Raw genomic sequence first — 26,312 nt, forward strand, 5'->3', positions numbered from 1 at the left:
TGAGACATGCTCACTAACTGGGAAGTAAGCAAATTTGAGCGAAATACGTTTTTTGTGCATATGGAACATTTCTGGGATCTTTTATTTCAGTTTATTTAACATGGGATGCCAAGTTACACATCAAAATAGTTAGCGTCATATTACGGTCATTCCTCCCCTTCACACCAGGGCTGCCAATAATATGGTTGCTGTAAGAGTGACAGAAATGGGGGGGGGGGGAATTGGACCTGTGAAAAAACAATAGGTACCCACTTTCATGAGACACATTAATTGAATGGTTGCGACCACAGCCATAGCGAAAGATCATTTAAATCGTATTTTAATGCGTTTTTTCCTCCCTGCTCCATGTATTCAATGTGCAACATTTTGAAATGTGGCTGTTAAGTGCGGATTTACTTCCGGGCTATTATCAGATCCTTTTCTGTATGTTCCTAGACGGTGGTCTGCTGATGTAGATGAGTGTGAACAGCAGAATAACCTGGTGTGTGTGACCCAGAAATATCTCCGAGAATAAAGGGCCGTGAACCTAGATGTGAGAGAAGACTCCGGTAAGATGATAATTATATTGAAGACAATTCTCGGCATATTTAACAGTAGAAACGGTATAGCTAGTTGAGCGTTTATACAAGCTAGGCAATAGTTAGCCAATTAGGCTGACTAGGTTCTGTCTATTTTGCTAGTTAATTACCTTGCCAACTAGTTCTCCTAGTTCTGCAGCTCAATAGTTGGTTAGCTCCCCATCGTATTTTTTTCCCCAGGGCGAAGGTCAACCACCCACCAAAGTTACTTCTGAAACCATAACTAACGTCAGCTAAGGAGAATATCAACAATGTATGAACTTGTCGAGATGGTTAGCTATCTTTTCCGGTCAGGCAGGCAGACATCTTGGGGCAATAAAATAGCAATTAAACCTGCTAAGTGACAGACAGGGAAATTAACTTGCTAATCCAGTTGTGTGTGTGTGTGTCCAGTTAATAAGTAAAGCCATGTTGTGCTGGAATGGGGAAACTGTCTTGCTTTCTGTTCTACTGTAGTACTATACCAGGAAGTCACACATAGCTAGAATTCCAGGCATGTCTTTCATTTCATAGTATTCATACGCCTCATCATATTATAAACTATAACAAATGAATAATACATTATTTGGCATAATCAGGAAATTGTCTATTCCTTTTCCCAATACCAGAAACCCTCCATAATGAACCTGAAACCACACCCATAGTCATAGCTAGCTACTACTGGAGTTTTGTAACATTTACTAGCTTTAATAGTTACCATTATACATCTAACCTACCCAGCATGACTACTTTAGGATTTGTGTGTGTACATCACCGTTGTGACTGACTTATTCACCACTGTGGGATCCTTGATATCTGGGTAATTCAGAATCATCTTTATTCTACATTTGCATGTACCGGGAATTTGACCCGGTGGAATGTAATAGCACCCTCTCAATCAGACGGAGTTCGTTTTCACCATGGCCAGTTTGGACTAAGGAACAGCCACGATGATCGGAGGACTGTTCATTTACAACCACAAAGGGGAGGTCCTTATCTCCCGTGTCTACCGCGATGATATAGGGTAAGTGAGGTGGTAATTGGTTTGGGGAGTTTTTAAGGAGGTTCTATTACAATGCCGTCATAAGAGAAGACGGAGATGGGAAGTGGTGTCCACCTGGTTGGCCTGAAGTTAGTTGGATGATTCTGTTAGGGGTTCAATGTAACTACGTCGGTATTGAACTTACTCCTTAGGTCATTAGCACAGTGCACCCACCAAACAAAATTACTGAGCTAATAGCTAGGCTATAATCATCTTGGGGATAATGGCTGTTGTATCAGGTCTTAGACAATGCAATATTTCTGCAGTAGCCAATGAATGAACCCTTTTTTGCATGAACTCTTTTGACTCATCATATACGCTGCTGTTACTGTTTATTGTCTATACTGTTGCCTAGTCACTTTATCCCTACCTAGATACAGTATGTACATATATCTCAATTACCTCGTACCCCTGCACATCGACTTGGTACTGGTACCCTGTGTATTTAGACAAGTTATGGTTAGTCGTTGTGTATTTGTTCTTCTCGTTATAATTTTTCAATCATTTCCCTTTTTTCCCCCTCTGTTGTTGGGAAGGGCCCGTAAGTAAGCATTTCACTGTCAGTTTAGGAAGCATATTTGAACATTTGATTAGATTTTCTCACCCAGCTATCTAACCCCACCACTACATCTAGGGTTGATGATCTTGCTTGGCACTACAAAAATAATGCCAAGATTTTCCAGACACAAGATTTGTTGATGCATTCAAATTGCCTTAGATTAGACTCCACACTCTCTTAAATTCAACCACTATTGGTGGGAAAAGTAACTAATTTAACTAATTTAGACTGCATTTGGCGGTTTACTACAGTGGTATGGCCTTTTAAACACCATGTTACTCTATCTGTGTACATGCACAAATGTCTTTGTACATTTTTGTCTCTTTCCTCTCCTTTATATCATCCCTCTACCTCTTTATCCTTCTGTCATTTTCCTTCATCTTGGCCACTGTAGAAATAGGTAAGCGATGCACCAGCCTATCAAGCATGTCCCCTGACCCAAGGCAACCAATCAGTGACTCCCAACGCATGTCCTCTGACCCACAGCAACTACCTGATGACCCTTTCATCATGTCACCTGACATATCAGTGACCAAAGAACACAAACTCAATTACTGCAACCAACTAATGCCTCTGAGGTGCATCTACTGTCCTCCCCTTACCCACTAGTATCTCTTCCCTCCTTACTCGACATTGCTTTCTAAAAAAACAGTTGGACAGACCCTGTTAAATGATCATTTATGGTACCAGTGACCCTTCCGTCCCTATCTCCATCTCTCTTTGTCCACTCTCATGGGGAGAGGCTGGCTAGTGCTGAGTCTGTCTCTGCAGAGTCCCTCATCTAAAATTGGTTCCAGAGATTTGTATTTCTGGGAACTGGTTCCCAGAATCTGTACTGGTTTCAAATGAATAAAGGTATGATAAACTACGAGGCAGTAGCTTTATGGTCAATGTCAGTTTCACTGTCAAGCTCACAAGTTGTGGACCCTGCACCTGGGAATCTATTCCTGAATCTTGAACATCACTGATTGGGACTCCGCAGTCTTGTCTGGACATGCTGCCTCATCTGTAGTAAACCCTTCAGTTATTTATACATCCACATCAGATCTCTAAAGCACTCTAACTGTAACAGTATAGCTACCCGGGCTCGAACCAGGGAACCTCTGCACACAGACAACAGTCACCCACGAAGCATCGTTACCCATCGCGCCACAGACAAGTTAATATGTGCTGGCCTCAGCAAAGCGTACTATTAGGATGTTCGGAGGGTTACTTGTTTTTTTTGGGGGGGTGGGGGGGCAATAGTCTTTAATATTCTACCAGGAACTTGAATGTCAAGTAAAAGGTCTGGAATAAAGAATATGGTAGGTAGTGTAGTTGACAAATGTATGACAGTTGACTATCCCTCTGAAAGTCCCAGGGAGACAGTTGTACTTTATACACACTACTGGTGTGTGTGTACTATTAACCAAGAGCGTATTAACCAAGAGAGTTTGCTTTTGTTGTGATCAACTGCAGATGGAGGTACGTCCTCTTCCACATTTACTCATAACATGAAAGCACTGCTTCTCTTCCTTGCTCTGTGTTGCCAACAAATTTTCAGGGTAAGTTGCTAGAGGCAGGTTGATTTGTTGCTAAATGACTTTGTGATGTCATTACGTAGAATACACAATAACGTTACGCAAATTGACTGGCCATCTCGGCAAAACATATGATTTGACATTTGTTCAGGTACAGACTCCCACTCTTCTGTACTTCTGGCTGTACAATATTGATTGAGACATGTTGATTGATGTTGTAAGTTCTGTTCAAGATCAAACATTCGTGACCATCTATATTCATTAGGTTTGGCTCGTCGAACCCGTACTACTGCTGCAGTCAGCCAACAATGATTTGCAATTTGCTGAAATTGCTGCTGGCCTGCTGCTGCCTGTGCACGAGCTGAGCGCCTGCTGCTGACGTCACTCGCAACGCATTTTTGCAGCCAGGCACGTGTGTTGTGACAGAGAATCGTTTTTGTGTCATTTAGACGGAGAATGCGTGCATTTCAGCATTTGAGTCCCTTTTCAAAAGTTGCTAAAAGTTCCAAATACATTTTTTTAAAGTAGCTACATTTGTTGCTGGGTGCTGTTTGGAAAAAAAGTTGCAAAATCTATCAACAAAATTGCTAAATTGGCATCACAACTTGCTCTACCTTCTTTTCTCAGGCGCAACGCGGTGGACGCGTTCCGTGTGAATGTGATCCATGCCCGGCAGCAGGTGCGCTCTCCAGTGACCAACATTGCACGTACCAGCTTCTTCCATGTCAAGCGTTCCAACATCTGGCTGGCAGTGGTTACCAAGCAGAACGTCAACGCCGCCATGGTGTTTGAGTTCCTCTACAAGATGTGCGACGTCATGGCTTCCTACTTTGGCAAGATCAGCGAGGAGAACATCAAGAACAACTTTGTGCTGATCTACGAGCTGCTCGACGGTAACTGTGGCCGACCAAATTTCTCACTCTTATGCCATTTGATATCTATTTTTCCTGTTCGGTTCCTCTCTTACCCTCTTCATCATTTGGTTTCTTTGTTTTGTGCAGAGATCCTGGATTTCGGGTATCCCCAGAACTCTGAGACGGGATCACTGAAGACCTTCATCACTCAGCAGGGCATCAAAGGCCAGGTGAGGATGAGGAGTATCTCCGTGTCACTGCCGTAACGCTCTGCGATGGGCTCTTTAGCAGAACTGTGGGCCATCTGTTTTTTGACTCTCTTCTTTTTCTTTCTCTGGGATTGTGGACACGGGCCGGATGCAGCATCAGGTAATGATGAGCCTCATTTGGTTTGGGCTGTTCTATTTGGGACATTAGGCCTGGTTGCAACCATACACTGTTTTCTTTCACTTGATATCCTGTTGATCTTTCTCTCTCTCTCCTTTTCCAGACAAAGGAAGAGCAGTCTCAGATCACTAGTCAGGTGACCGGGCAGATTGGCTGGCGTCGCGAAGGCATCAAGTATCGACGCAATGAGCTCTTCTTGGATGTGCTGGAGAGTGTCAACCTGCTCATGTCGCCTCAAGGTGAATGATGGTCATAACGCTTGAACGTAAACGGCCTACACAGTTGTCCTGTTGAATATGCTAAGAGGAAAAGTAACTAGGGGAGTTGTACGAGTAATGTTGTTTCCTCGTGATTGACCCTTTCAATTTGACCCCATCCAGGTCAGGTCCTGAGCGCCCACGTGTCCGGCCGTGTGGTAATGAAGAGCTACCTGAGCGGAATGCCAGAGTGCAAATTTGGCATGAACGACAAAATTATAATTGATAAGGCGGGTAAAGGCGGGGTCACTAATGAGGCGGGAAAGAGGTGAGTAAGAGTGGCTGTTTGGACAGAGCCATTCCATTTAGTTTCAGGAAGTATACTGAAATTGCACATTTCATGAGGAGAATTAGAAATTTGCTTTAGTTTCTGAGTTGAAAAGCAATTCACTCCAACCCTGGACAGAGCTTGACATTAAAGGGCTGGGGCTAAATATAAGACTTGTGCTACAGAATTGGATAAAGAATGTCTTGTATTGAGTTTCAACTTTTTCAACTCAGACTGATGGGCAATTGTGTTTATTCTGACTTAACCTTCTGTGTACAGTAGAATGTTGTTGTTGTTTCAGACAGTTTACTGCCCAAACTGTCAGTCCCTGGACTAAGACTTCTATTTACAGCTTTGCTTGAGGCTTACAATTAGTTTTCCTTTCAGTGTGTCTCCTTTCTTTCTCTTTCTGTGCTGTACCTCAGTGATTTAGGGGGAGGAGGAAGGTACTGTATTGATGTCTGGCCTTACCTCCATATGTCCCGCTGTCTTGGCTATCGTGTCATTTATGGTGACTGCTTTATTAAGCATTTGAGGAGGCTCCAATATTTACTGGTATTACTATATTCATTTGTGCTTCGGCAGTCAACTCGTGTGACTGCTAATTGATACAAATCTGACTAGCCTCTTCAAATTTTTAGTGGACTGCTCAATTGGTTGTTTATTTCTTAGTCATTACTGAGTGTTGTTTGTTTACCCGCTTGACCCTTAACCCTGACCCCGTCTTTGACAGTGATGGAAATGGTTAGCATCCACAGGGTTGCTGTGTTGTGGTATCCACGGTGTCCCTTTTAATGTGTCTGTATTGAGTGTGTTTCTGTGGTGTTGTATTAGGATGTGGGGCATGTAGAGCAGTGCATTTATATGTTTGGTTTGTGTGTTCGTTTGAGTGTGTCAGTATGACTGGGTGGGTATGCGCGGATAGACGTTCAACTCTCTTCTCCCTCTGCCCCTGTAGTACCAGTGGAAAGCAATCTATAGCCATCGACGACTGTACGTTCAACCAGTGTGTGCGTCTCAGTAAGTTTGACTCGGAGCGCAGCATCAGCTTCATCCCTCCGGATGGAGAGTATGAGCTCATGAGGTAAGTGTGTCACAGGTCTAAGCTTCAAAACTATATTGACCCTGTGCATGTGCTTGCATGTTTTGTATTGGTCTGTATGCATTGTGTCCAATGATTGAGCCATTCCCCCCTGCGTGTGTCTGTTTGACACGAGTTGTGTGGTTTTACCCCTGCGTCTAGATACCGAACCACTAAAGACATCATCCTACCTTTCCGAGTCATTCCGCTGGTCCGGGAGGTGGGCCGCACCAAGCTGGAGGTCAAAGTGGTCATCAAGTCCAACTTCAAACCCTCGCTACTGGCCCAGAAAATTGAGGTAGTTATTTGGCCTCTTCAATTATTTATTTTTTGATTGTAGTGTCCTGTCACTTTGTTTGAAACTGGTCTTTCATGCGATCTTGGGGTAAATTGTACTCTTCTTGAAGTTAGTATGTTTTGTATCATAACCCTTTGTTTATGCTCGGTCTGTTAATTGTAGTTCTTACAAGTTCCCGTTTAGTCTGCTGCATGAGACTTTATCATGTTATGACTTGTTTACCGTTGCTCCAGGTGCGCATTCCCACGCCGCTCAACACCAGCGGTGTCCAGGTGATCTGCATGAAGGGTAAGGCCAAGTACAAGGCCAGCGAGAACGCCATCGTATGGAAGTGAGTTATGTCAATCATCTCCATCACAGTACCCCCTTTTTCAATTTTGAATGGCCCTTTCCGATGTTGAATGTCTGTTTCCTACATGGAGGATTAAGCGCATGGCTGGGATGAAGGAGTCTCAGATCAGTGCTGAAATCGAGCTGCTGCCCACCAACGATAAGAAGAAGTGGGCGCGTCCTCCCATCTCCATGAACTTTGAGGTATGGCTGCAGGCACACGCAATGATCATTTTGAGCATTTCAGCTTACCGTATTAAAATTGCAGTTGCATACAACTCCTAACCTGGATATCTTTGTCCCCCTCAGGTTCCATTTGCCCCCTCTGGGCTGAAGGTGCGCTACTTGAAGGTGTTTGAGTCCAAGCTGAACTACAGTGACCATGATGTTATCAAATGGGTGCGCTACATTGGCCGAAGTGGCATCTACGAGACTCGCTGCTAATGTTAGCGACCAGTATACCAAGCCATCTCCCTCTGTTCCTCTGTCCGCCATCTCAACCTCTCCCCTTTACTCAATGTTGGGGATGAATAAAAAAGTTTTTATAACGCACAGATGTGAAACGTTGTTTTTTTTTTTAAACGAACTGGTCCTGTAGAAAAGACAGTTTGTGGTCATACGCACATAATACAGAAAGGCCTGCACACTGTCTATGCTCCCAATTCACTGCTTTAATGACAACGTATTACTCTGAAACAGATCTTCGCCAGGTCCGTGTTACGTCCAGTCTGCAGTTATAGGGTCAAGGTCTTTGAAGTGACCCGTTGTTTTTCGGGTCCATCTTCTTTTAGCTAACTAGTTCCTTTCTCTCCTTTGAACTGCTCTGTCTGATCGCATGTGAGCTTATTGAGAATTCACTGTTTCGGTGAGTGGGACTCATCCTGATCACATTGCCTCAACTGGCTCCTTGTTTGTAAAATCCGATCATGTAACGAGCACCACCTCTCGTCTTTGTTTTCACTTGACTACTTGGGATTTGTACACGCACTTTCTCTGTTGGGTTGCAATGTACATGAACACGTGCTAGTGAAGGATTGGTTGTGTTCCAGGCCGACTACATTGTTGTCGGTGCATTGCATCAACCAAAGGTTATGCGCAGTCGGGGATCAGATTGCTATATGTGGTTACCGGAGGTGATAAACACCTATCTAGGCATGTGAAATCAAGCCATGAGGGGATCTGATTAAGCTGGCACCAGGTGCCCCATCCATGACGTACGTCAAGCACTTGGAGTAATGACTTATGAGAAACCTTGATATACAGTGGGGCAAAAGTATTTAGTCAGCCACCAATTGTGCAAGTTCTCCCACTTAGATGAGAGGCCTGTAATTTTCATCATAGGTACACTTCAACTATGACAGACAAAATGAAAAAAAATCCAGAAAATCACATTGTAGGATTTTTAATGAATTTATTTGCAAATTATGATGGAAAATAAGTATTTGGTCAAGTTTCTCAATACTTTTATATACCCTTTGTTGGCAATGACGGTCAAACGTTTTCTGTAAGTCTTCACAAGGGTTTCACACACTGCTGGTATTTTGGCCCATTCCTCCATGCAGATCTCCTCTAGAGCAGTGATGTTTTGGGGCTGTTGCTGGGCAACATGGACTACTTTCAACTCCCTCCAAAGATGTTCTATGGGGTTGAGATCTGGAGACTGGCTAGGCCACTCCAGTACCTTGAAATGCTTCTTACGAAGCCACTCCTTCGTTGCCCGGGCGGTGTGTTTGGGATCATTGTCATGCTGAAAGACCCAGCCACGTTTCATCTTCAATGCCCTTGCTGATGGAAGGAGGTTTTCACTCAATCTCACGATACATGGTCCCATTCATTCTTTCCTTTACACGGATCAGTCGTCCTGGTCCCTTTGCAGAGAAACAGCCCCAAAGCATGTTGTTTCCACCCCCATGCTTCACAGTAGGTATGGTGTTCTTTGGATGCAACTCTGCATTCTTTGTCCTCCAAACACGAGTTGAGTTTTAACCAAAAAGTTATTTTGGTTTCATCTGACATTCTCCCAATCTTCTTCTGGATCATCCAAATGCTCTCTAGCAAACTTCAGATGGGCCTGGACATGTGTGTGGTTCTGGGATTTTTGCTCACCGTTCTTGTGATCATTTTGACCCCACGGGGTGAGATCTTGCGTGGAGCCCCAGATCGAGGGAGATTATCAGTGGTCTTGTATGTCTTCAATTTCCTAATAATTGCCCCCACAGTTGATTTCTTCAAACCAAGCTGCTTATCTATTGCAGATTCAGTCTTCCCAGCCTGGTGCAGGTCTACAATTTTGTTTCTGGTGTCCTTTGACAGCTCTTTGGTCTTGGCCATAGTGGAGTTGAGTGTGACTGTTTGAGGTTGTGGACAGGTGTCTTTTATACTGATAAGTTCAAACAGGTGCCATTAATACAGGTAACGAGTGGAGGACAGAGGAGCCTCTTAAAGAAGTTACAGGTCTGTGAGAGCCAGAAATCTTGCTTGTAGGTGACCAAATACTTATTTTCCACCATAATTTGCAAATAAATTCATTAAAAATCCTACAATGTGATTTTCTGGATTTTTTTCCCTCGTTGTGTCTGTCATAGTTGAAGTGTACCTATGATAAATTACAGGCCTCTTCTTTAAGTGGGAGAACTTGCACAATTGGTGGCTGACAATACTTTTTTGCCCCACTAAGTGCTGCATCTGCCTTCCCTAGGAAATGTTTGTATACATTACGGAAAAGGCATCATGCCGCCTTGTTAACAACCTGGCGGCGGCGATTACTGTTCGATTTAAGATTAAAATCATCCATGGATTTGACAAATTCCACAAGGTTATGGTTGAAGTTTATTTATTTATTCCATTGACATGTTCCCTGGGATCTCATGCCTGCACATTCAGGAACTAAACAAACTCAACCCAAACAATAAAATGTTTAAAACAATGTACTTAAAGCCAGGTACATTTTGTATCTGACAGATAGTGAAAGGTTAGTACTGGCGTCTTACATATCAGAAAACTCTTGCTACCAAGAGAGAGAGAGAGAGAGATATAGACATGCCCTAATGAGAAGCAGTATTTTAATGGATTATATCATCCCTTATACTGTATAGACAATCCAACATGGTTACGATAATATGCTTAAAATAATTATATAGGAAATAAAACCACCTGCTTTGCTGCCACAAAGACTAGCAAGGGTTGGGTCAACAGCCAAAATCAAGGGATCCCAACAACAGGAGGGAGATATGTAACAGGGATAAAATTGTATTACGTATGTAGTCATTTTTAAAACGAGGTCTCGTTATTGCACACAAGTGTTTGGGTTCAGCTAGAACCTCCTGAAAACAAGTTCTCTTGAGCCCTACTGAACAAGATCCAGTTCTTTAGTTAAATGCTGGACACTATGCTTTGAAAACCTCTGTCCAACGACTGACCTCGAGTGAGACCAACTATTAGTATTATTATAATGTGCAAAAAGGCCAAGCTGAGTCCATGGATGGAGGACATCGAGATGCCTACACATACTAGCAGTTTACACACTCACAGAAGCAAACAAACACTCCGAGGGGGAATCCTCAAGGGACTGATGGTTACTATATTCAGATAATCTGTGGAGGAATGCAAAAGTGCACCGAAGACAACTGAATTTCCCACTGAACTCATGGGTAACTAAAAATCTACCCACTAAGGTTATAACATCCTGAGTAGGAAGCGTGCATCAAAATAATATCTATAAATGTTCCTATCGGTGAGAAATGCAACATCGGCTGTCAAAAAATTATTCTGCATTAACCCCCCTCTGACTGATGTGGTACAGTACAAATTAAAATGGACACCAGCAATTTAAAAAGGAGTGAAAAAATGAAGTGAGGGACAACGCTATACTGATGATTGGTTGGAGGGGCTTGAACGTTGATACTGTCGATGGACCGAAGAGCAGGATTAACAAACGCGTAAAATGGGAGCCCTAACCTTCGTCAGACTCGTCATCATCCTCACTGACGGTGTATCCCCGTGCAGCACTGTGGTGGGGTGAGGCCAAGGCCTTGTTTAAGAAGGGCATGCGGAAGACGGGGGAGGGAGAGCGCTCACGGGTGGGACTGCTGCTGGGACTCTGCCTTGGGCTGATGGCCTGCAGCATCCGGCCCCTGCCCTCCTTCAACATGTGCTTCTACAGAGAAAGAGAAGGTGGCATGTCAGTCAACATTACAAGTTCATTGGTTGTTCTTAGGCTGTAGAACAAATTAGGCCGTGCACACTGATCTATAGCACGATACAAATCTTCCATGGAAAACCACACTCATCACTATATTATTGCCCAGAGCAGGAAATTAGGATTGCCACAAAATACACCAGTCTACTTTACACCACACAGAGAGAGAGAACAGAAGCTCTCTCACCAGTGCTCCCTCGGGGCCGAACATCTGCAGGAAGTTGCCGATGAACTCCCGGGACTTCTCCTCCCACCTCTGAATGAGGTCGATGCTCTTGTTCTCCACCTTCTGCACAAACTCTTTACTCTTCTCCTCCACGTCACGCACCTTCCTCTTCACCTTGTCCACACGCTCCTGCAGGTGGTACTTCTTCTCCTGAAAGACAGGGGGGCACGGTGTCAAATCCAGACCTTGGCGAGCAAGGCTGCACTAGACTAGTAAAAATGTCTTTCATTCAACTACTTAAATTAATTCTGCTTCTACTGTCCTCTGACAAATAGACCGATGGCTACCTCAACTTGAGTCATAACTAGCAATAGTTATCACATGATCACCACAACTAATAACGATGAAGTGTTAACGCACATTTATGAAGCTGACGTTGAGCTCTTTTGCAGTGTAGCCGCGTTGCAGGTTGCGTCTCACGTACACGTCATAGTCACGGACGATGCGTGTGATGATGTCCGAGGTGGAGATGCCCTCCGTCCGCTGGGTGGGCGCAAACATGCCTGTAGGCACAAGGGGTCAAAAGGGTCATCGTGACAGACACAGGGTACCAGGACGTTCATGTTTGTCATTCCTGCTGGTTGTCATGGTACCCACCCGCCTCCTTGATGTGCTTGTAAACGTCATCCTGGCCTGCTGATGTATATGGGATGTCGTCATGGGCAACAAAGTCGATCTGGTGGGTTATCGGGGTGAATGAGAGACGGATGACATCACACACAAAATATAAACCACAGTTAAAGTGTTGGTCCCATGTTTCATAAGCTAAAATAAAAATATCTCCAATTTTCCATACGCACAAAAAGCTTCTCAAATTTTGTGCATCAAATGTTTACATCCCTGTTAGTGAGCCTTTGCCAAGATAATCCATCCACCTGACTGGTGTGGCATATGAAGAAGCTGATTAAACATGATCATTACACAGGTGCACCTTGTGCTGGGGACAAAAGACCACTAGAATGTGCATCACAATACCACATACGTCTCCAGTTGAGGGAGCGTGCATCTGGCATGCTAACCGCAGGAACACCAGAGCTGTGGCCAGAGTTGAATGTTAGTTTCTCTACCATAACCCACCTCCAATGTTGTTTTAGAGAATTTGTCAGTATGTCCAACCGGCCTCAACTGCAGACCGACCACGTGCAACCACACCAGCCCAGGACCTCCACATCCAGCTTCTTCACCTGCAGGATAGTCTCAGAAGAAGCCACCCGGACAGCTGATGGGTTTGCACAACCAAAGAATTTCTGTACAAACGGTCAGAAACCGTCTCAGAGAAGCTCATCTGCGTGCTCGTTGTACTCACCAGGGTCTTGACCTGACTGCAGTTTGGTGTCAAAGCCGACTTCAGTGGGCAAATGCTCACCTTCAATGGCCACTGGCACATTGGAGAAGTGTGCTCGTCACGGATTAATCCCGGTTTCAATTGTACCTGGCAGACAGTGTGTATGGTGTCGTGTGGGCGAGTTGTTTGTCCATCGTGGTGGTGGGGTTATGGTATGTGCAGGTATAAGCTGCGGACAACGAACAATTGCATTTTATCGATGGCAATTTGAATGCACAGAGACACCGTGACGAGATCCTGAGGGCCAGTGTCGTGCCATTCATCTGCCGCCATCACCTCATTTTTCAGCATGATAATGGATGGCCCCATGTCCTAAGGAGCTGTACACAATTCCTGGAAGCTGAAAATGTCCCAGTTCATCCTCGGCCTGCATACTCACCAGACATGTAACCCATTGAGCATGTTTGGGATGCTCTGGGTTGACGTGTACGACAGCATGTTCCAGTTACCACCAATATCCAGCAACTTCGCACAGCCAGAGGAGGAGTGGGACAACATTCCACAGGTCACAATCAGCAGCCTGATCAACTCTATGTGAAGGAGATGTCGCGCTGCATGAGGCAAATAGTGGTCACACCAGATACTGACTGGTTTTCTGATCCACGCCCCTACCTTTTATGTATCTGTGACAAACAGATACATAATCTGTATTTCCAGTCATGTGAAATCCATAGATTAGGGCCTAATGAATTTATTTCATTTGAATTTATGAACTGTAACTCAGTAAAATCATTGAAATTGTTGCATAATATATTTTTGGTCAGTGTACATACTCTCAGACCAATCAGCATGTCAATGCTTTCCATTCCCCCCATCCCTCTAACTTTCTTTCCCTCTCTCGTGCTCACTCACTCGGTGCTTGGTGAGGAATTCGGGCGTTAGCGTCCAGGGCGCGTTCCTGACGACCTCGTCCACGTAGCGGCAGTGGCTGACTGCATCGTAGCGCTCATCCTCGTTCATCACTGTGAACCCCTTGAACTTGTGCGTCAGGTCGTCACTACACACTGAGACGGGATGAAGAGAAGCACAGAGGTTCAGGGAAATCGAATACACAATTAGTCCTAGTACTTAATTAAGCACCATCTATGTAAAGTTAATTCTCTGAAAAAAAAATGATGCTGAAGAACCAAATGGACAGACAGTGACATGTTAAGAGGAAAGGTTGACACGCACACAGCCAGAGTGAGACACTCACCGCCCACAATGAGGTACGTGTTAGGGAAGAGGCCCTTGGCCTGCATGAGTGCCCGGGCGTGGCCTGAGTGGAACACATCAAAGATGCCATCTGCATAGACCCGCACTGGCCTATGAACTGTGGGAGAAAGGAGGGATGTGCTGGTGATGACAGTCAATCACAAGTCACTTCATTAGCGCAACATTCTATACCCCTCAAACTCAACTTGAGTCTGGACCTTGAAGCCAGTTCCACTACATTTTTTTCATTGTTCCCCTCTAATCAGGGACTGATTTAGACCTGGGAGACCAGGTGTATGCAATTAATTATCCAGCAGAACAGACAGTGGAGGAAAAAGTAGCTTAATAGAAAATGACTCAAGTAGGGTGTAATCCCAGAAAAGCAGCAGGCTCCCGACCCCGTGGGGTAAGAGTTGAATACATTTTCGGAACGGTACATTTGGGGTGAGAGGTTGTTTTTGAGTGAGTATAAGACCGTGAGTGTGCGCGCGACTCACATGGAGTTCCCCTCTTGGCCTCCTCCATGCTGACTCGCAGGTATGGAGTGTCCTCAGCCGACTCCAGCTCATCAGCAAAGGAGGCGGGATCTTTTAAACCCTAGTGTAGGAACACACAATACTACAATGAGGTTTTCCTTCATAAGAATCATTTGACTCACTTGCCTCTCTTACCCAACACATAGAAACTCCCCATAAACAAAGTCTGCGCACACACACAGACCCACAAAGCCTCTTCCTCACTCACCACGGTGGATTTTGGGACTTTCCCTGGCCGCTCTACCTCCTCGGATTCTCCCTTGGATCCATCTCTCCTCCTCTTCCTGGACAGGCTTGACCGGCTTGAGCTGTGGGCCTCCATTCAAGGGCTGAAAGGGCAAAAGTCACGTGGTCACACACCAACCACCATCTTGCTTAGAGAGCAAAAGTAATCACTTGCAGTTTTGATACTCTCAAACAGAATGTGTTGTCTATGTGGAAGAACAACGTTAACCAGTACCAGGATGTGCAAATAAGTCATCTTGACTCTACTGAAGGTCACATAGGCTTATTTCGTACAAATTATGAGATAGAATCGTCTCTCTGCAGCGAGTCCTCATCGAATTACCTTGGTGAATTCCATTCAATTATTGGCCACAGGGTGGCGTTAATCCACGACCCGGGGGCAGGCAGGTCAGGTGGTGTGTTTCTGCGTTTGCCGCGTCGAATGGTACCGTTACCTAATAACCTGTGCATGTTCTCGGTGAACACATTCACTTGGATTTAAAATCACCCACACTTTCAAATCGACACTTGCCTCTGTTCAGGTTTAATGCTCGGATTTATGTTGAAATAAGAAATGCCTTTTTTTTTTTAAGGAAATAGCTTTGCCCCGCCTCATTCCAGAAATTCCTTCGCAATAACATTGAGGGTTAAAAAAAAAGTTTGACCGTCGGCTTTAATAATCTTTAGTCAAAAAGTACTACTGGATTAGGTATCTGGTGTGCATGTATTAGGCTATAGTTTCACAATCAACAGTGTGGTTGCATACCTTTGCGGCTCAACCTTTATTGGATAGCTGGCACAGTTTAACAGTGTTTCAGAGATTTACATTTGCATGTCATGTCTGAAATTAGTAGCTATTTGATCAAGGGTGATACTCTGGCAATTCTACAATTGGGTATTATTCTACACACTGGCTATCATTGTAATGAGTTCCGCCTCCAAACAAGATCACATTTGGTTGGTACCGACCAGACCAAATCTGAAACAATCATAGATGTCTATGTTTCACAAGTTTGGACATCACAGCATAGCTCAGTAGAGTAGGAGTACAGTAAATATGTTCAGCATAGTAGATATTGTATGTTCAGTACAGTATACTGTACTCTACCTTTTTTTTTACTGTACTGTCCAAACTTGTGAAACAGACATCTATGATTGGTTCCGATTTGGCCCGGTCAGGGCGGACTGACCAAATTTCAGCTACTTTTCAACTTCCATGGAGGTTCGGTGTCGATCGGTGCTCAGTGGGTGAGGATGCTGGTTACAGTAAATGGAAAGAAGGTAGGTGTCATGGTAGATGTCAGTAAGAGCCGGGAGAGGTGACATTAACTGAACAGAGAGAGAGAGAGAGAGAGAGGGGAAGAAGGAGAGGGAGGGGTTGTCCAGACTGTTCAGTTATGCTTTGACCACCAGACAACAGTCAGAGGAAGAAAAGAACAAAAACAGTTCTGAGCTGAACATAACAGTATGCCAATGGAAGGGAGGACAGTAAGAAGGTGAACTATGGGAAATCAATCATTGTAGCCAATTAAATTGCAGTAATTCTGTTACAAATTAATAAACAAACTTGACATCAGTAAAAACACAAACTAATTGGTAGAGCTACCTTTACTTGTTACTTTATAAACTTTCATTATCCTTCCTCATGAGGGAGAGAAATTATAAAATATCTTAAAGATACAGTATGTGGGTTTTGTTTGGTAACAAAATTACAAGGCAAAGTTTCTTAAACTTACAGAAAGCAAATCATTTCTCAAACAAAATGTGACGGTATTAGTGGGCAGGGGTCTTTACTTCAACACGATTGTGTTTTGATGCATTTCTAATACCGTGTAAGACTTTTTCTGGTAGATGTTTTCTAAGACCCCTTTTCAATCTGTTATACCACAAATCAAAGCCTTTGCTTATTGAAAAATGTATATAATATGCCTCAATTAAAGAGACTCATCTTTCACTTGACACCCAATTTGACATGCTCTTATGAAGTCCACATGTTGGTGCTCATGGATCCTTTCAGATTGAAATCCCCACATGCAGTTTGCAAAAGTCATAGGCTATTTGTAATGTTAGCTGGTGCCAAGCTGCAATGGCTTAAACACAATGTTCCCATAACTCTTTACCCGTGTGTGTCTTCCACGGATTCAGTTACTATGGAGTACTAGTATTATTCTATTCCAGTCTACAGACATTATCTTCTAGAAAAGTGTGTGTGTGTGTGTGTGTGTGTCACGCTGTATGTGTAACTGCCAAAATAAAGGAAACACGTGAGTAAATGAGGGATACAAAGTATATTGAAAGCAGGTGCTTCCACACAGGTGTGATCCTAGAGTTAATTAAACAATTCACATCCCTTCATGCTTAGGATCATGTCTAAAAATGCCCAGTTGCCCATTGTTTTTGTTACCATGGCTAGAAGAAGAGATCTCAGTGACTTTAAGGGGAAGAGGGGGGTGTTAACGTGTGTGTCAGTCACCAGATCTCAATTGAACACTCATGGGAGATTCTGGAGCAGTGCCTGAGACAGCGTGTCGCACCACCATCAACAAAACACCAAATTGTGTCATTTCTCATGGAAGAATGGTGTTGCATCCCTCCAATGGAGTTACAGGCACTTGTAGACTCTATATTAGTGGTCACCAACCTTTTGAGTCAAGATCACTTTGAGTCAAAATGCATGCCAAGATCTGCCGCTCTGATTTTTTATTAAAATGACTTAAATGTAAGCCTATGCAACATTAACCAATTAAAAAACAGTACTGTATCAATGAGGTTTGTGCAGTAAGCTATAGGCCCAATACATGATTACTGCATACTGGCTTTGCTTGAATTTACCTGCCAATGCATTGTTGTTCGGGACATTTAAAAAATATATATATATATATATTACAAAATTTGAGGTAGGCTATATGATCACACCGGTAATAGATCCATTGTTGTATTACTTGTTAGGTACAGCTGAGTGAGCATACATTTAAATGATTTGCTTTTTATTTTACTGGGCTGATGGTGCCTGCATCTGATGGTCAGTCTTAGCGGAGGGAGAGAGCAGCAGACTGAGTGTCCGTCTCAACATCCCTCCACTGACACTGACCAAAAAGGGACACGGTCTTCCAGCTGATGGCGAAACTCTAGTCGCACTGCATTATTTCTGCCTCACGCACAAAATCATGTTGTTACTCCTATGAACAGAGAAAGTGAAATATTGCTCAATATTTTTTTTAAAGACCCAAGCTGCTAATAATAACAACGCAAGCCTATCGATACACTTTCCTACTCATCCGTTACTGTTTACTGTGCTTGTTGTAGCGCTGAGTGGAAATGGGAAGAACTTGCATTTTATGGCTTGAATACAAAGTGTTGACAGTGCTGAGTAAGAACTCACTCCCAAACTCACTCCCAAACTCCCAAACTCACTCATAAAAGCAACAGCTCTTTGCTGTATTTGTTGACAGTCGCTCTCTAGTCATGGTTTAAACGTTTTGAAATCTCCCAGTATCCATTTTGCTGTAGCTTTCTTTTATGCCTGCTACATTACTGCAGACTCAAGTCATCTGAGCAATCTGATTGGCCAGCGGTAGCATAGTGCAGTTGATTTCCTCTCCAGGCCCACCGGGAAGGCAGAGTTTGTACCTTCAGACACATGAAATGGAAACAGCTTGCCTACCCGGCACGCAGGACAGCTGAATTGGCTGCACCTACCACCAACAGCCCGAGACTAATAAAAAAAATAAAAATAGAACCACAAGGCTTCATTGGGTTTTTTATAGAAATGTTTGGCGATTGACTAGAAATGCCTTGGAGATCGACCGGCCGTTCTGGTGGCTTAACACCCTATTAAGGCACTGTTAGTGTTCCCTTTATTTTGGCAGTTACCTTCATCTGTTTCACACACTTTGCTAGAATATGGTCTCTGGTCTGTAGACTGGGAAATAATGCTTGTTAAGTCACTAACCACTAGCTACTAACTGATCCCATGGAAGGCTCACTGATCTACACCAATTGATTGTCAGTGATACAAGAGAGAAAGGTGGCTAGGGGTTTTCACACAAAGCTTTAGTTTAGCTGATAGTGACCTCATAGGGCAGCTGTAGTCTTAAACAGTCGTTCATCTCTTAGGTTGCCATGAGTCACCATGCAGACAGATTCCTTCTCTGACTCAGATTTGACAAGCCAACAAAGTATGCAGATAAGTAACCAGCTGTACTTGACAAGTACAGCCCTCTGGAAACTAAATCAGTGGGCGGATTCGATTATGCCGAGGCGCGGGGCACTGCTCCATTGCCCGTAACGTGAACGAGCAAAAGAGGGCGTGCGGGCCCAACAGTCATGGTGCTTTCAAGACAATCGGGAGAAAAAAATACGAATCATGACGTCAGTGATCTTCAGCACGGAAAATCTGTTCTAAAAAGTAGGCCCGGGTTCCCGACTAGGAATTACGCGTAGGATGACAGTTTAAACTAATTTTCCCATTCGGAGTTCGTTTTTTTTCCCCGAGTTCCCTGTTGTCGTGAACGCACTGAAATCAGAGATTTCCAAGTTCCCAGTTATTTTGAACGCGGCATTATACTCAGATAACTAAAAAAGACATCATTCACGTACTTACCCTTCTGTGCTTGGGATTTGCAGTGTAGAAGTAGCTAACGTTACTGCTGAAAGCTAATCTAGCTCATAGACAGTGTGTTAGGGAAATATTTTATAGCTACCTAACGTTACTGCCAAGTTGGTTTGTTCTCTGTTGCTTGCTAACTGTTGGTTAATAACGCTAAATTCATTAACTAGCTAGCAAGAACAGTGCACCCAACACTCAGGTAATGTTAGTCCAATGTCTCGAACTGTGCCACCAGCTCGATAGGAAGAGGACGCGCATTGGTTAGGGAGTAGACTAACAGATGGATTATCAACAGAGTATTTCTAGCTAACTAATGCAGTCCTCGGAATGACAGTTTACTCCACAGGAACTACAACAACCGGGACACGTTTCCAGGAAATGACGTACATTTTAAAGGGTGCCTGACATTTCCGGTAAAATCTCTTCAGTCAGAGAGGAAGATGCGAAGCGAGATGTTACTCTCGCCAAAACCTGGCAAAAATAAGCCCAATACCTAAATTTATCGCCTGCATTCCCGCCCAAGTATAGGTAGCAGCGTCCCAGACCAGACTAGTCTCAGATTAGTGGGTGTGTCAAAAGGGGGTGCTGCTTGATTTCGAAACGCCAACTCCTTTCCATACACCCATACCAAAGATTTTTACAACTAAACTAATATTTATTTATTTACTTCCGTTTGAGTAAATACTTTAACACTTTTCTTTCTTAAAACTGCATTGTTGGTTAATTAACAGCTTGTGAATAAGCGTTTCACTGTAAGGTGGTATTCGGCGCATGTGACAAATAAAATTGGATTTGCTAGACCACAGCCTGTCATTTCAAATGAGAACAAATTAGTTCTAGTGGGCAGAGCCAAGTACGAACTAGCGAGATCCTATTGGCGCGTTCTAGCTACATTTACATATTTCCGTCAGTTAACGTCTACTCTGTGAAGTGCGCGTGTGCAATAACTCAATTTGCCTTTACACTCTTTCTAAACAACGCACTTTAACACCTTGACATAAGGGAAATTATACAAAACCCAGATACTAGTTTGGGGAACAGATAACTTTATTGAGATTAAATGTTTTATCGATGAGATAATTTAGTAGAATGTCTTCTCCCACTGCCGGCAACCGGGCTTCCTCTCACTACCACATTTGATAGTGAGTGGAAACGCCAAGTGGATGCTTCACATTTATACATCCGGTGAAATATTTCTCATAGTTCTATCTGTGCGCATACTCCGGTCGTCAAATGGGGACCACTGAGGTATAGATTGGGACGCAACTACTCCCTTATCTTTCTGCCTTTGGGACAACGACTCCCAATGTTAGGGCGGAGACATCAGCATCTCGTCATTATATACAGATTTCTGTTTATTTTTTTGCATGGCCCGATGCCCCGGTTGGGTGAAGATTTCGCTTAATGAACAATATAATGGTCTAAAATAATTCAACTCCACTCACCCGGGACAACAGGCCATGAAAAACGAGCTCTCCCTCTGCGTTGTAGAGAACTGACCACAGTGTAGCAACCAATGATTTATTTGTACACACTAGACCTGCCCCCCCCCCCCCCAGACACCTTAATGCATACTTTTAAATTATATTATGTGAGCTAAACAAAAAAAATATACAACATTTATCTTAATGTATAGTTTGTATAGATTACTAATGTTACGGTCCCCACTACAACAAATAAATAATGTCATATATTTAATTTGGTCTTTTAAACATTTAATTGATGCAATAATTCCATTCATTCCTTTGGGGGACTGCTCCTACTGGGGAGTGCCAATATATGGCATTAACAATCCAGGGTTTATACACATTACTGGTGGCAACGAACTGGGAGTGGATGAGGCTAAAGAGTTTATTCTCTACTCAGGCAAATACATTTTCAGGACACTACACTAGCTAGATTACTACACACATGCAAAGATGTGTATTTATTCTGGGTGATATGTATCATGCATTAGAAATGCACACAAAATAATGTACCAATTATCTTTTATTAATTTCTCTCATACATTGCCAGCATATTTTATGCAGTCAAACAACCAGGTGGTCATTTACATCCAGCCCTTTATCTTTGCTAAACCAGTGTTTTAGAAGTAAAGATTATGACATTTTATTCAGTAAGCGTGAGCCTTGAACCATTTCCGTCAACTTGAGGACAGGACAATGTCAGATCAACTATCTTACTTTTGCTGATCCATATTCAACTAACTGTGGACTAGATGACAATACCAAAGCCTCAAGAAAATGCAGGGCAAATCAATAGAGACAAAATTGAGATAAAGTAGATGAGGACTAGACAGCAAACTGAAGATGCAAAAAAAAAAAAATAGGACTGCTTATTATCATTATGTACCACTAGTTTCTACTATTGAGTTGTTCTTTTGCCATGAGAATTATATCCGGTTTCATATCTGGTGCTTAGACTTGTGTTGAACTTCTTCCCAGTCCAACCAAGACATTTGGTCGTACTACCAAAACGGAACATTTTCAAAGCAAACATAACATTTCTTTCAATATACTAAATTGTATAGTTCATATTACACAAAAATTATAATAAAGTGGTGGCAAATAAGACTTCCAAAAAGGACAACCGAAAACAGAAACAAAGCTCATGATTCCACAAGATGGTCAACTTGCCTGAGATTGACAGAACACATTACCTTATTATTTCAGAAAACCCACTACTGGAATGCAGCTTATGGCTTTTGTGTGCTGTAAAGTGTTCACCTTTATCATTTAAGGCACAAGGAAGGAATGACTTGATAGAGCTTGCCAAAAGTAACCAGCAAGACAAATAATATAGAAAAGGCCAAATAAAAGACAAATTAAGAACAAAAAGTCACAAAAAGTGCAAGATAGTGGCTCATCCTCCTTGGCCTAGCTTTGTGTAGCTTAAGAAGACTGAGAATGTTGAGTGAAGGATAATGGGATGTCACAGATCAGAGACAAGAGGTGTTTCTTGGTTGGCCAGATACTGAGTGGAATGGATGGGTTGGACATGTCATCCTACATGCCCATCCGAATGCTCTGAATGATCTGGAAGATAGCTGTGGAGAGAAATTGAAATGTTAAGAAAATAAATCACTGGAGTTCATGGTCAAATAAACTTGTAGAGTCAAAGAATCTCTTGAATGACACTGGAAAACCCTGACCTGGAAAAAAAGCATTTTAATGGGTTTTAATTCACTGATGACAGCAGTCGTTATTGAAGCTCAGAACACAGCTGGGAACTGACCAGAATGTTCCGCCAGAATTGTCTACGTCACCCATTTTCTTATTTTTTTTCTAATTTGCCAGTGTGACTATATCCCTCCTTTCCTGCAAGGTATTAATTTAGATTTCCAAGGTGACTAATGTAATTGCTCAATTATGTTCTGATGGAATCTCTGAAAGGGTTGCCAAACCCACTGACTACTAAAAGCTTGGATTGGACAAACAGTGGGAGGTAGTAAAGCAAAATGTCAAACCAGACCACACAGAAACAGAACAAACAGATTATCTGACCCAGGAAAAAAGAGAAACAGTCTTCAACAGTTAGCTGGCGGAGGTCCTAGAACACTTATCAAAACTTGTGTCCTTCCCCATTATTAGCGGAGGTGGGCAACAAGCACGTTGATATTGCCTGTTAAAGGCAACATTGACAAAAAGATGTGTAAAATGGCAGACAAAACCCTAAGGCTGTTACAAGAGACTAACCTCAAGGGACCCCCTCAAGAGACCACTTCTTGGTTTAAATACTGCAAAAACTTTGTACGGTAAAGTTATGAAATCTGTTTTTAGACTCAGGTTTCGCCATCAGCTTGAAGATGGTGTCACCTTTTTGGTCAGTCTTACTCTTAGCGGAGGGGGCAGAGCTGAGGGATGGTCCGACAGTGAGAAGCGGGCCCTCCGATGCTCTCCCTCCGCTGAGACTGACCATCAGATGCTGGCACAGTCAGTCCAGTAAAATAAAGAAAGCACATTATTTCAATTTATGCACACTCAGCTGTGCCTCACAAGTAATACAACAAATGATCCTATACCTCAAGTTGAAATACAATTTTTTTAATTATTTGAGAAGAATTCAAGCATAGCCAATAATGTATTGGGCATATAGCCGCAAACAACCTCATTGCTACATAACTGTTTTTAATAGGTTACTATTACATAGGCTTATGTGTTTAAGTCATGTGTTAAAAAAAAAAAAAAATTGTAAAAAAATTCTGAGCGGTAGATCTCTACCTTCATTTTGACTCAGAAAGTTATCTAATCTCAGAAAGGTTTGGGGACTACAAGGATCAGATAGGTAAGCAATATGGTTTCATCTGGCCTTATGACAAGCTCAGTAAAATGTTGGATACACCCATCCAATCCTTTTAGATCAACAAATGTGTCTAGGACATGGGATGGGCAAATGGCAGCCCACGGTGCAATTTCAAATTTGGTTGTGCATCAGCAGTTTCTCTCTTGTTTAGTCAGTCACTGATAAGTCAGTCAATTAGCCCATGTCAGCTACATTTTTTTTAGATTGCCAAGTTAGTTTTGAACCAGCTATCTATACTTGTTATCGTGGTCGAATTACTGGCAGGTCCTCATTGATTTTGTTAGTCAGTCTCGCTCAGATATCATATTAAAAACATCTCTCCACCCTATGGCAAAATGTGTAGAATTGCAGCATAGATTATTTAAAACTTCAATTTTCTCTACACCCCAAATTCCTCTCCTCTGTCAAGAGAGGGGAGCCATTCAAATGTTTTGCTTGCAATGTGGGACAGGGGGAGAATATGGGGATCAATTTCAGAGCTGTTCATTGTCACTGGCAAATTAGTAAAAGTCAACACAACTCACCTGATCCACACACAACAAAGATGAAGAGCGCCAACAGCCAGGGTCCCACGGCTACCTTATCATCCTGAGGGTTTCTCTGTGGAACCAAATACAGTACACGTCATGCTATCGTGTCAAAAGTAATCATTACAAAAAAGTTTTGAAACTGCTGTAAAAGTGCAGTAACTGCAGACGACTGTGGTATTTTGGACGTAGTAACTGCAGTTGTACTACACTGTAACACTTACACTACAAAATGACTGTATTAAAAATATATATTTGCAGCATACTGCTGTTAAACTGCACTTTGACTGCAGTCACTCTACTGTATCATATTGGTCAAACATGCATACCTCTAAAAACCGTAATCAGAAACATACAGCGGTTTATATAAAATGTAACTCAACTTGGCATGATGTAAAAATGTACTTTCATGGATACTATTAACGTTACAGCTGACCAAAGATTGACAGCATGAGCTGTTGGCACCTAGGCTAGAAACATTGATATATGTGAATATAAAAATAAAAAGCTAGCAAACAATCAGACAATTAAGCGTTTGCCTTTGACTAATTTACGCAGCGTTAACATATTCCTTATCTCGTTCGCAAACCGAAATAAATAAATAAATAGTAAAAAAATGTTACCGTGGATTTGGATACGTTGCCTCTTTGCGTGATATTCTTGCTGTGTTTTTCGTTGGCCATACGAATCCTCTGTTTGGCGACCATCTTCCAAATAAGTAGGTTATTAATTATTTTTACAATAAGTTGGGAATGTGAGTGATATGGTTAATATGCCTCACTTATGTACTGCTGGCTCTAGTCTAGAGTGCCCACTTTTTAAAAAGGAAGAATAATAGCAGCGCAAATGTCTACGTATACAAATCTTAACCCCGCCCACACAGGAAGACCGCATTTCGAACTTGCAATGCTTATTTGGTATATCTTTCCGCCGCCCACTGTGTGGCAATATAGTTCTTCCCACTTCGATCATTCTACAGCAGCATTTACAATACTGCCTTTGCTCGTGCAGTTTCGGTCCTTGTGTTTATGTATAATTCCTATTTCCTTGACCAAGTTCACAATCCTAGTTCTTCAACTATTTCGACTTTGATGTAGTAAAAGCAAACCTAATGCACTTGACTTGGATGGTATTTGGCATTTTATTAGGATCCCATTAGCTGTTGCAAAAGCAGCAGCTACTCTTTCCGGGGACATATAAAACATTACATAATAAAGAACATTATTAGACAAGAACAACTCAAGGACAGAACTACATCAACTAAAAAACAAGGCACACGTAGCCTACATATCAATTCCAATACATACACACAAACTATCTAGGTCAAATAGGGGAGAGGTGTTGTGCCTTGAGGTGTTGCTTAATCTGTTTTTTGAAACCAGGTTTGCTGTTCATTTGAGCAATGCATTGACAATTACATTTTAATTTCAGATTTCAGTACTGTCTTTATTATTGTATGGGGGGGGTGTAAGGGAGGTTAATGATCCCCAAATCAACAATGATCAGAATGTACAAATATACTGAACAAAAATATAAAGTGTTGGTCCCATGTCTCATGAGCTGAAATCAAATATCCCAGAATTTGTGCACACTGTAAGAATATTTTGAGGATAAATACACAACGCAGAGGACGTGAGGTCAATAGAGTACTAATGATCAATGGAAATAGTGTTTTTTCTGTAATATCAATGGGTCAGAGACATGTGAGTAATTTCAGAACGGGACTCATAGCTACATGGCAAGTTCTCATTGGTCCAAATTGTTTATACATTGAACCTGAAATAGGATACTTGTTATTTGGCCACTGGCCCAGTTTTATTGCAAGGAATTGTAATTGGTCAACCACAGGCTATGGCTGGGTTATAAAACTACATCCTGTTCCTTTGTTCTGTGGAGAGAGTCACTGAGGACAGGGGAGCATGAACATCTACTGCCCTGCATGATTTGTTCTCTTTGAATAAACCTATTTTCCTTTGCTTTGGTGTCTCTGTTATTGA

At 42.6% G+C, this 26,312-nt stretch overlaps 3 protein-coding genes across 13 annotated transcripts; 1 reads left to right on the forward strand and 2 right to left on the reverse strand.

Annotated features, from left to right (window-relative positions):
- The first annotated feature begins 219 nt into the window (after window positions 1–219).
- ap2m1 (AP-2 complex subunit mu-1) lies at window positions 220–7,705 on the forward strand. 7 transcript variants are annotated; one of them, XM_036984520.1, is made up of 14 exons: window positions 220–244; window positions 436–548; window positions 1,445–1,581; window positions 4,306–4,571; window positions 4,680–4,762; window positions 4,896–4,901; window positions 5,023–5,158; window positions 5,300–5,444; window positions 5,870–5,890; window positions 6,403–6,528; window positions 6,688–6,823; window positions 7,057–7,154; window positions 7,246–7,357; window positions 7,463–7,705. In XM_036984520.1, exons 3-14 carry the CDS (start codon window positions 1,508–1,510, stop codon window positions 7,595–7,597), a joined length of 1,338 nt encoding a protein of 445 aa, XP_036840415.1. In that variant the 5' UTR covers window positions 220–244; window positions 436–548; window positions 1,445–1,507; the 3' UTR covers window positions 7,598–7,705.
- Window positions 7,706–9,969: 2,264 nt separating this feature from the next.
- On the reverse strand, window positions 9,970–20,007 carry LOC110530149 (choline-phosphate cytidylyltransferase A). 5 transcript variants are annotated; one of them, XM_036985706.1, is made up of 10 exons: window positions 19,586–19,855; window positions 19,481–19,489; window positions 14,861–14,981; window positions 14,614–14,713; window positions 14,118–14,234; window positions 13,775–13,926; window positions 12,175–12,253; window positions 11,938–12,080; window positions 11,539–11,727; window positions 9,970–11,309 (listed from the first exon to the last, which is right to left on the reverse strand). In XM_036985706.1, exons 3-10 carry the CDS (start codon window positions 14,972–14,974, stop codon window positions 11,106–11,108), a joined length of 1,098 nt encoding a protein of 365 aa, XP_036841601.1. In that variant the 5' UTR covers window positions 14,975–14,981; window positions 19,481–19,489; window positions 19,586–19,855; the 3' UTR covers window positions 9,970–11,105. The 5 variants fall into 5 exon arrangements, with proteins under 5 accessions (XP_036841601.1, XP_036841600.1, XP_036841602.1 ...); XM_036985705.1 differs by adding an exon at window positions 16,068–16,134 and having other exon boundaries at window positions 19,481–19,855; XM_036985707.1 differs by lacking the exons at window positions 19,481–19,489; window positions 19,586–19,855 and adding an exon at window positions 19,874–20,007.
- Window positions 20,008–21,457: 1,450 nt separating this feature from the next.
- On the reverse strand, window positions 21,458–25,210 carry LOC110530150 (stress-associated endoplasmic reticulum protein 1). Its single transcript, XM_021613000.2, has 3 exons — window positions 24,939–25,210; window positions 24,313–24,388; window positions 21,458–22,532 (listed from the first exon to the last, which is right to left on the reverse strand). The coding sequence occupies exons 1-3, from the start codon at window positions 25,020–25,022 to the stop codon at window positions 22,492–22,494; spliced, it is 201 nt and encodes a 66-aa protein (XP_021468675.1). The 5' UTR covers window positions 25,023–25,210; the 3' UTR covers window positions 21,458–22,491.
- Window positions 25,211–26,312: the final 1,102 nt, after the last annotated feature.

Source organism: Oncorhynchus mykiss, chromosome 8, assembly GCF_013265735.2.
Source record: "Oncorhynchus mykiss isolate Arlee chromosome 8, USDA_OmykA_1.1, whole genome shotgun sequence".
Lineage (NCBI taxonomy): Eukaryota > Metazoa > Chordata > Actinopteri > Salmoniformes > Salmonidae > Oncorhynchus > Oncorhynchus mykiss.

What these genes read in the sequence shown, in the direction of transcription:
- ap2m1 (XM_021611233.2), top strand. Translation starts at nt 2,431, where the DNA reads ATGTTACTCTATCTGTGTACATGCACAAATGTCTTTGTACATTTTTGT. An exon ending in TACTGGCCCAGAAAATTGAG is followed by an intron (nt 6,824 to 7,056) that starts GTAGTTATTTGG and finishes CCGTTGCTCCAG; the next exon opens with GTGCGCATTCCCACGCCGCT. An exon ending in GAGAACGCCATCGTATGGAA is followed by an intron (nt 7,155 to 7,245) that starts GTGAGTTATGTC and finishes TCCTACATGGAG; the next exon opens with GATTAAGCGCATGGCTGGGA.
- LOC110530149 (XM_036985707.1), bottom strand. Translation starts at nt 14,974, where the DNA reads ATGGAGGCCCACAGCTCAAGCCGGTCAAGCCTGTCCAGGAAGAGGAGG. An exon ending in GGCCAAGAGGGGAACTCCAT is followed by an intron (nt 14,235 to 14,613) that starts GTGAGTCGCGCG and finishes TTTCTCCCACAG; the next exon opens with TTCATAGGCCAGTGCGGGTC. An exon ending in CAAGCACATCAAGGAGGCGG is followed by an intron (nt 12,081 to 12,174) that starts GTGGGTACCATG and finishes TTGTGCCTACAG; the next exon opens with GCATGTTTGCGCCCACCCAG.
- LOC110530150 (XM_021613000.2), bottom strand. Translation starts at nt 25,022, where the DNA reads ATGGTCGCCAAACAGAGGATTCGTATGGCCAACGAAAAACACAGCAAG. An exon ending in GCAACGTATCCAAATCCACG is followed by an intron (nt 24,389 to 24,938) that starts GTAACATTTTTT and finishes TTGGTTCCACAG; the next exon opens with AGAAACCCTCAGGATGATAA. An exon ending in CTTTGTTGTGTGTGGATCAG is followed by an intron (nt 22,533 to 24,312) that starts GTGAGTTGTGTT and finishes TTCTCTCCACAG; the next exon opens with CTATCTTCCAGATCATTCAG.